The sequence below is a fragment of the Gallinula chloropus genome, assembly GCF_964237585.1.
Source record: "Gallinula chloropus genome assembly, contig: HAP1_SCAFFOLD_510, whole genome shotgun sequence".
Lineage (NCBI taxonomy): Eukaryota > Metazoa > Chordata > Aves > Gruiformes > Rallidae > Gallinula > Gallinula chloropus.
This window is the reverse complement of record NW_028168407.1, coordinates 1-8,941: the sequence shown is the minus strand read 5'-3', so window position 1 is coordinate 8,941 and position 8,941 is coordinate 1. Positions and strand designations below refer to the sequence as shown.

At 65.6% G+C, this 8,941-nt stretch overlaps 1 protein-coding gene across 1 annotated transcript; it reads left to right on the top strand.

Annotated features, from left to right (window-relative positions):
- Positions 1–5,855: 5,855 nt before the first annotated feature.
- Positions 5,856–8,720, top strand: LOC311204507 (THAP domain-containing protein 7-like; the record flags this gene model as incomplete). The annotated part of the gene is made up of 3 exons (XM_084280923.1): positions 5,856–5,868; positions 7,151–7,230; positions 8,565–8,720. Coding segments are annotated over exons 2-3 (236 nt in total), but the record flags the coding sequence as incomplete, so codon positions are not given.
- Between the last annotated feature and the right edge of the window lie 221 nt (positions 8,721–8,941).

Here is an 8,941-nt window from a genome sequence, read left to right as displayed (position 1 = left end):
GTGTGCCCTCTATAGCCCCCATGGCCTGTCCCCTATAGCCCCCTATAGCCCCCATGGCCTGTCCCCTATAGTTCCCTATAGCCCCCATACCTTGTCCCCTATAGCCCCCACAGTGTGTCCCCTATAGCCCCCTATAGCCCCCTATAGCCCCCTGGGTGTGTCCCCTATAGCCCCCACAGTGTGCCCTCTATAGCCCCCATGGCCTGTCCCTTATACCCCCCCATGTCCTGTCCCCTATAGCCCCCATGGCCTGTCCCCTATAGGCCCCTCCAGCACATCCCCTATAGCCCCCCAGGGTGGATCCCCTATACCCCCCCACAACATGCCCCCTATACACCCCCCCCCCCCCGGCACATCCCCCCCCCACCCCCCCCCTGCCCCGCAGTCCCCTATAGCCCCCTATAGCAGCTGTGGGTGCAGGGTGTGCCGGGACCCTGGGGATCTCCAAGCGGCGCTGGACCAGCTGCGGGGCCACAACCGGGAGCTGCAGCAGCGCCTGGACCAGCGGCTGGGCCAGGTCGGGGCACCTATATGGGGAGCACCTATAGGGGGAGCACCTATAGGGGATGTATAGGGGGTATAGGAGCACGGATGGGGGGTGTGGAGCACCCAGGGGGGGTGATGGTGGGGATAAGGGGGAAGCTATGGGTGGGGGGGATACGGGAGGGGTAAGGAAGGAAAATGGGGTGGGGGGCACCTATGGTGGCATTGGGGGCACCTATGGAGGTGTAGGGAGCACCTATAGGGGTGTAGGGGGCACTTATAGGGGTAGAGGGGGCACTTATGGGGACATAGGGGGCTGTTATGGGGGTGTAGGGGGCTCTTATGGGGTGTAGGGGGCACCTATGAGGTCATAGGGGGCTGTTATGGGGTGTAGGGGGCTCTTTTGGGGGTACAGGGGGTACCTATGGGGGCATAGGGAGCACCTATGGGGCTGTAGAGGGCACCTATGGGGGTGTAGGGGGCACCTATGGAGTTGTAGGGGGTGCCTATGGGGGTACAGAGGGCACTTATGGGGTGTAGGGGGCACCTATGTGGACATAGGGGGCTGTTATGGGGGTACAGGGGGTACCTATAGGGACATAGGGAGCACCTATGGAGGTGTAGGGGGCACCTATGGGGGTGTAGGGGGCACTTATGGGGTGTAGGGGGCACTTGTGGGGTGGAGGGGGCACCTATGGATGCTGACCCCCCCCGCCATCCCCAAGGCCGAGGAGCTGCGGCGCGCGCTGGCGGCGGCGCGGGCGGAGGCCCGGGAGGCCGAGGGGGCCCGGGCCCGGCTGGAGCAGGAGCAGCGGGTGCTGAGGGGGCGGCTGCAGCACCCGAAGGTGCCCCCGGGGCCCAGCGAGACCACCCTGCGCGCCCGCTGCCTGCACCTGCAGGAGCTGCTGCACCGCGAGGCCGGGTGAGGGGGGGTGGGGGGAGGTGCTGGGTGGGCCCAGGGTGGGCCAGGGTGGGCCAAGGGTGGTCTTGGGTGGGCCAAGGGCAGTCTTGGGTGGGCCAAGGTGGGCCCAGGGTGGTCTTGGGTGGGCCAAGGGCGGTCTTGAGTGGGCCAAAGGTGGTCTTGGGTGGGCCAAGGTGGGCCCAGGATGGTCATGGGTGGGCCAAGGGTGGTCTTGGGTGGTCCCAGGGTGGCCCCAGGGTGGTCTTGGGTGCCCCCAGGGTGACCCAGGGTGGTCTTGGGTGACCCCTGGGTGGTCCTGGGTGGTCCCGGGGTGGTCTTGGGTGGCCCCAGGGTGGTCTTGGGTGACCCCAGGGTGGTCTTGGGTGGCCCTGGGGTGGTCCTGGGTGCTCCAAGGGTGGTCTTGGGTGACCACAGGGTGGTCTTGGGTGACCCCAGGGTGACCCAGGGTGGTCTTGGGTGACCCAGGGTGGTCTTGGGTGGTCCTGGGTGACCCCTGGGTGGTCTTGGGTGGCCCTGGGGTGGTCTTGGGTGCTCCAAGGGTGGTCCTGGGTGGCCCCGGGGTGGTCTTGGGTGACCCCAAGGTGACCCAGGGTGGTCTTGGGTGGTCCAAGGTGGGCCCAGGGTGGTCTTGGGTGGGCCAAGGGCGGTCTTGGGTGGGCCAAGGTGGGCCCAGGGTGGTCTTGGGTGACCCGAGGGTGGTCTTGGGTGGTCCCGGGGTGGTCCTGGGTGACCCCTGGGTGGTCCTGGGTGGCCCTGGGGTGGTCTTGGGTGGTCCCGGGGTGGTTTTGGGTGGTCTTAGGTGGCCCCAGGGTGACCCAGGGTGGTCTTGGGTGCCCCCAGGGTGGCCTTGGGTGGCCCTGGGGTGGTCTTGGGTGGTCCCGGGTTGGCCCAGGTGTGTCCCCAGGGTGTCCCCGCGGGTCGTCCCTGTGGTGGGTGCCGCGGGGTGATGGGTGTCGCCCCCGGGCGCAGGGCGCGGGCGGCGCTGGCGCGGGCGGCGCGGGCAGCACGCTGGCGCCTGCGGGTGCTGCTGGAGGAGCTGGAGGAGCAGCGGCAGCGGGGGGAGCGGCACCGCCTGCAGGTGGGGGTGACGTCACCTGCCCGTGACGTCACCAGGGGGGTTGGGGAGGGGGGGCGTGGCAGCGAGGAGGACTGTCACCCCATGGCCCCATGGCCCCTGTCCCATATCCCCCGTCCCATGTCCCATGTCCCCATGTCCCCCTGTCCCCATGTCCCCCTGTCCCCCTGTCCCATGTCCCATGTCCCCATGTCCCCCTGTCCCATGTCCCCATGTCCCCCTGTCCCCCTGTCCCCATGTCCCCATGTCCCCCTGTCCCCATGTCCCCATGTCCCATGTCCCCATGTCCCCCTGTCCCGATGTCCCCATGTCCCATGTCCCCATGTCCCCCTGTCCCGATGTCCCCATGTCCCCATGTCCCCCTGTCCCATGTCCCCTGTCCCATGTCCCCATGTCCCCATGTCCCATGTCCCCCTGTCCCATGTCCCTTGTCCCCATGTCCCCCTGTCCCATGTCCCTTGTCCCATGTCCCATGTCCCCCTGTCCCATGTCCCCATGTTCCCCTGTCCCCATGTACCCCTGTCCCATGTCCCCCTGTCCCATGTCCCCTGTCCCATGTCCCCATGTCCCCCTGTCCCCATGTCCCCATGTCCCATGTCCCCATGTTCCCCTGTCCCCATGTACCCCTGTCCCATGTCCCCCTGTCCCATGTCCCCATGTCCCCCTGTCCCATGTCCCCCTGTCCCATGTCCCCATGTTCCCCTGTCCCGATGTCCCATGTCCCCACGTCCCATGTCCCCATGTCCCCATGTCCCCCTGTCCCCATGTCCCCCCTGTCCCATGTCCCCATGTCCCCCTGTCCCATGTCCCCCTGTCCCATGTCCCCATGTTCCCCTGTCCCGATGTCCCATGTCCCCACGTCCCATGTCCCCATGTCCCCATGTCCCCCTGTCCCCATGTCCCCCCTGTCCCATGTCCCCATGTCCCCCCTGTCCCATGTCCCCATGTCCCCCTGTCCCCATGTCCCCATGTCCCCATGTCCCCATGTCCCCATGTCCCATGTCCCATGTCCCCATGTCCCCTGTCCCATGTCCCCATGTCCCATGTCCCATGTCCCCATGTCCCCCATGTCCCCATGTCCCCCCTGTCCCCCTGTCCCATGTCCCCCTGTCCCATGTCCCCTGTCCCATGTCCCCCTGTCCCATGTCCCCCTGTCCCCATGTCCCCCTGTCCCATTTCCCCCTGTCCCCTCACCCCTGTCCCCCTGTTCCCATGTCCCATGTCCCCATGTCCCATGTCCCCCTGTCCCCCTGTCCCCCTGTCCCCATGTCCCCCGTCTCATGTCCCCCTGTCCCATGTCCCATGTCCCCATGTCCCGTGTCCCCTCACCCCCTGTCCCCATGTCCCCATGTCCCCATGTCCCCTCACCCCTGTCCCCTCACCCCTGTCCCCTGCCCCCTCACCCTGTCCCCTGTCCCCTGTCCCCTGTCCCCTGTCCCCGCAGGCGCAGGCTGCCGAGGCGTCCCGGCGGGCGCTGGGGGAGCGGGTGGCCGCGGTGGCCGCGGGGACGGCCCGTGCCCAGGCCCAGGGCCACCGGCTGCGCCAGGCGCTGGACGACGTCGGCGACGGGGCCGCGGCCACCGCGCTCCAGGTGGCCGCCCTGCGGGCTCGGCTCAGGTGGGTGCTGGCACCTAGAGCACCCTATGGGCACCTATAGCACCCTATGGGCCCTATAGCACCCTATGGGCTCCTATAGCACCCTAGAGCACCCTATGGGCACCTATAGCACCCTGTGGGCACCTATAGAACCCTATAGCACCCTATGGGCCCTATAGCACCCTATAGCACCCTATGGGCACCTATAACACCCTATGGGCCCTATAGTACCCAATAACACCCTATGGGCACCTATAGAACCCTATAGCACCCTGTGGGCACCTATAGAACCCTATAGCACCCTGTGGGCCCTATAGCACCCCATGGCCCCTATAGCACCCCATGGGCACCTATGGCACCCTATAGCACCCTATGGCCCCTATAGCACCCTATGGGCACCTTATGGCCCCTATAAGCACCCTATGGCCCCTATAGCACTCTATGGGCACCTTAGAGCCCCTATGGCCCCTATGGCCCCTATAGCACCCTATGGGCCCTATAGCACCCACACCCCCCTCCCCGGCTGCCCCCCAGGTGCGACCCCCTGACGCTGTCCCGCACCGTGCGCCGCATGTTGAGGGAGGAGGAGGAGGAAGAGGAAGAGGAGGAGGAAGAGGAGGAGGAAGAGGAGACCAGTGGGTCTCCACCCTGGGCCCTCAGGGAGCTCCTCGAAACCGCCCCTGCCTCTGGGGGGGGCCTTGAAACCACCCCCCAGGGCCCTGGGGAGCCCTGAAACCACCCCTGGTGCTGGGGGGGAGCCTTGAAACCACCCTCCAGGGCCCTGGGGAGCCCTGAAACCACCCCTGGTGCTGGGGGGGAGCCTTGAAACCACCCCCCAGGACCCTGGGGAGCCCTGAAACCGCCCCTGGTGCTGGGGGGGAGCCTTGAAACCACCCCCTGTACCCTGGGGAACCCTGACCCCCCCCCTGGTGCTGGGGGGGAGCCTTGAAACCACCCCCCTGTACCCTGGGGAGCCCTGACCCCCCCCCGGTGCTGGGGGGAAGCCTTGAAACCACCCCCCAGGACCCTGGGGAGCCTTGAAACCACCCCTGGTGCTGGGGGGGAGCCCTGAAACCACCCCTGGGGAACCAGCCCTGAAAGTGATCCCCCCAGTAACTGCCCCCAGGGACCCCCCCCAACCTCTGGAGGGGTGGGCGTGGCTTATTCGGGGGCGGGGCTTGTTGGGGGCGGGGCCTGGACATGCTCATTAAAGTGCCTTTAAGATGGATCCAACCTGAGAGTCCTTGGGTGGGGGGACATGGAGGTGGCGGGGGGAGGTGGTGGGGGGTGTCTATGTTGTGGGGAGCCTTGAAACTCTCCCCAAAACACCTGAGGGGGGGGCAGGCTACCCCCACCACTTTATGGGGGACCATCCCCTATTTCCCCCACCCCCCCAATCTCTACTGCTCCTTTTGGGGGGGTGTCCTGAAGCCCCCCCCAAATCTTGGGGGGGGGGGGCCTTGAAACTCTCATTGCCACAAATTTGGGGGGGGGGGCTCAACCCCTTCCCCTTAGGAAGGAGCCCGATGGGGGGGGTGCAGAGGGGGCAGGAAATCCCCCCAAAACCTCTACTGTGCCCCCCCCCCGGTTATAGGGACCCTATGGAGAGGGGGGAGCCTTGAAACCGCCTCCCCCCCCCCCCGGGGGCAGCGGGGGGGCTTGAAACAGCCGCTGCGGGAGGAAGGGGGGGGGGAGGGAGGGAGGGTGTTCTCGCGAGATTTGGATGGGGGTGGAGTCTCGCTGAGTCTCGCGAGAGTTGGGGGGGGGAGGGGAGGAGGATGGGAGCGCCGAGGTGAGGCCGGGCCTGGGGGTTGGGGGGGGTTTGGGGGGGGGGGGCCGTAGCCTGGGGGGGGGGCGGGGTCTGTGCCCCCCCCAGCCCCCCCCGTAGGAATGGGGTGTCTCCTTATGACGTCACCCCCCCAAATGGGACCCTTGGGGGGTGAGGGGGGGGGAGGGGTGTTTGGGGCAGCTTGGGGGGGGGGGGAGTGGGGGGTTTTGGGGGGTCTGAAGGTCTTTGGGGGGGTCTGAGGGGTTTTGGGGAGGTCTGAAGGTCTTGGGGGGGGCTGGGGGATCTTTGGGGGGGTCTGAAGGTCTTTGGGAGGGTCTGGGGGGTTTTGAGGGGGTCTGGAGGTCTTTGGTGGAGGCTGGGGGGTTTTGGGGGGATCTGGGGGGTTTGGGGAGGGTCTGGGGGGTTTTCGGGGGGCCTGGGGGGTTTCGGGGGGGTGTCTGAAGGTCTTTGCGGGGGTCTGAGGGGTTTTGGGGAGGTCTGAAGGTCTTTTGGGGGGGGCTGGGGGATCTTTGGGGGGGTCTGAAGGTCTTTGGGGGAGGCTGGGGGGTTTTGGGGGGTCTGGGGGGTTTTCGGGGGGTCTCGGGGTTTTCGGGGGGGGTCTGAAGGTCTTTAGAGGGGTCTGAAGGTCTTTGGGGGGGCCTGGGGGATCTTTGGGGGGGGTTGGGGAGGTCTGAAGGTCTTTGGGGGGAGTCTGGGGTATCTTTAGAGGGGTCTGAAGGTCTTTGGGGGGATCTGGGGGATCTTTGGGGGGGTTGGGGAGGTCTGGAGGTCTTTGGGGGGTCTGGGGGATCTTTAGAGGGGTCTGAAGGTCTTTGGAGGGGGTCTGGGGGTTCTGTGGGGGGTTTGGGGGGGTCTGAAGGTCTTTGGGGGGGTCTGGGGGTTCTGTGGGGGGGTTTGGGGAGGTCTGGAGGTCTTTGTGGGGGTCTGGAGATCTTTAGAGGGGTCTGAAGGTCTTTGGGGGGATCTGGGGGTCTTTGGGTGGGTCTGAAGGTCTTTGAGTGGGTCTGGGGGTTCTTTGGGGGGGTCTGAAGGTCTTTGGGTGGGTCTGAGGGATCTTTAGAGTGGAGTGGGGAGGGGTCTCGAGATCTTTGGGGGGGTCTCAAGGGCTTTGAGGGGGCCTGAGGGGGTTTGGGGGTGGGGGGGCTGGAGATCATGGGGGGTTGTGGGGGTGGGGGGGGTGGGGCAATTGGTGTCTGGCTGATAGGGTGGTATAAGGGGGTGGGGGTGGGGGTCTTGCCAGAGATTTTTCTCCCCCCACACACCCCAATTTCCCCCCCCCCCCCAGATGCCCCGTCACTGCTCCGCCGTCGGCTGCTGCACCCGCGACACGCGGGAGACCCGCAACAAGGGCATCACCTTCCACAGGTGGGTGTCCCCCCCAACCCCCCCCAACCCTGCCCAGTGACCCCCACACCCCCCCCTTCCCCCATTAGTCCCCCCCCCTCCCCTCCCTGGGATGGGGCCCTTGTTTCTGCCTGGGGGGTGACTTTACTGGGGTGGTGTCACAGGTGTCACCCCCCCCCTTTAGCAATGGGTTGGCCCAGGTGTCAACCCCCCCCCTTTAGCAATGGGCTCTCCCAGGTGTGTGTCACCCCCCTCACACTTTAGCAATTGGCTGGCCCAGGTGTGTATCACCCCCACCCTGAGCAATGGGTTGGCCCAGGTGTCAAACCCCCCCCCCCTTAGCAATGGGCTCTCCCAGGTGTGTATCACCCCCCACCCTGAGCAATGGGCTGGCCCAGGTGTCACCCCCCAACCCCTCCTTAGCAATGGGTTGGCCCAGGTGTAACACCCACCCCCCCCTTAACAATGGGCTCTCCCAGCTGTTACCCCCCCTCCTTAACAATGGGCTCTCCCACCTATCACCCCCCACACACTTTAGCAATGGGCTCTCCCAGGTGTGTATCACCCCCCACCCTGAGCAATGGGTTGGCCCAGGTGTCACCTCCCCCCCCACCCTTAGCAATGGTATGGCCCTGGTGTGTGTCACCCCCCACCCTGAGCAATGGGTTGGCCAAGGTGTCAACCCCCCCCCCTTTAGCAATGGGCTCTCCCAGGTGTGTATCACCCTCCACCCTGAGCAATGGGTTGGCCCAGGTGTCAAACCCCCCCACTTAACAATGGGCTCTCCCAGGTATCACCCCCCCCCACACTTTAGCAATGGGCTCTCCCAGGTGTGTATCACCCCCCCCTTTAGCAATGGGTTGGCCCAGGTGTGTGTGTCACCCCCCACCCTGAGCAATGGTCTGGTCCAGGTGTCACCCCCCCCCCTTAACAATGGGCTCTCCCAGATTTCATCCCCCCCCCCTTAGCAATGGGCTCTCCCAGGTGTGTGTCACCCCCACCCTGAGCAATGGGCTGGTCCAGGTGTCAAACCCCCCCCCCTTTAGCAATGGGCTCTCCCAGGTATGTCTCCCCCCCTCTCTCAACAATGGTCTGGCCCAGATGTGCCCCCACCCCCCCCCCATGGTTCCCACCCTTTTTCATCCCCCCCCCCCCATTTTATGAATGGTTCAGCCCCTCCCCTTTCCCTGGGCTTCCCCGGACCGTTCCATTTTCACCCTCACAGGGGGGGTGGGGCACCCCTTAAACCTTCTAAACCCATCTTGGGGGGGGGGGATTTGAAGCTGGATTCTCCCACCTCACACCCCTCTGTCTGTGTGTGTCCCCCCCAAACCCCTCCCCACCCCCCCCAAAAGGCTGCCCAAGAAGGACAACCCCCGCCGAGCGCTGTGGTTGGTGAACAGCCGCCGCCGGGACGCCAGCGGGAAGGGGCACTGGGACCCCTCCTCCAAATACATCTACTTCTGCTCCCAGCACTTCGAGAAGAGCTGCTTCGAGATAGTGGGCTGCAGGTACCTAACGAGGGCGCCTAACGAGGCGCCTCCCCCATCCCTAGGATGGTTCAGCTTCGTTAACACTAATTAATCCACTTTTGAGGTGAAGTTGAACCTTGAACCCCCCCCCCCTATTTGGAGTTGGTATGGTCTGTCCCTTCCCCCCTAAGTGGAAATGGTTTAGTCTGGACTTTTCCATGTGGTTTTGGGGGGGGGGGGGGGGTGTCACTCTCATGTCC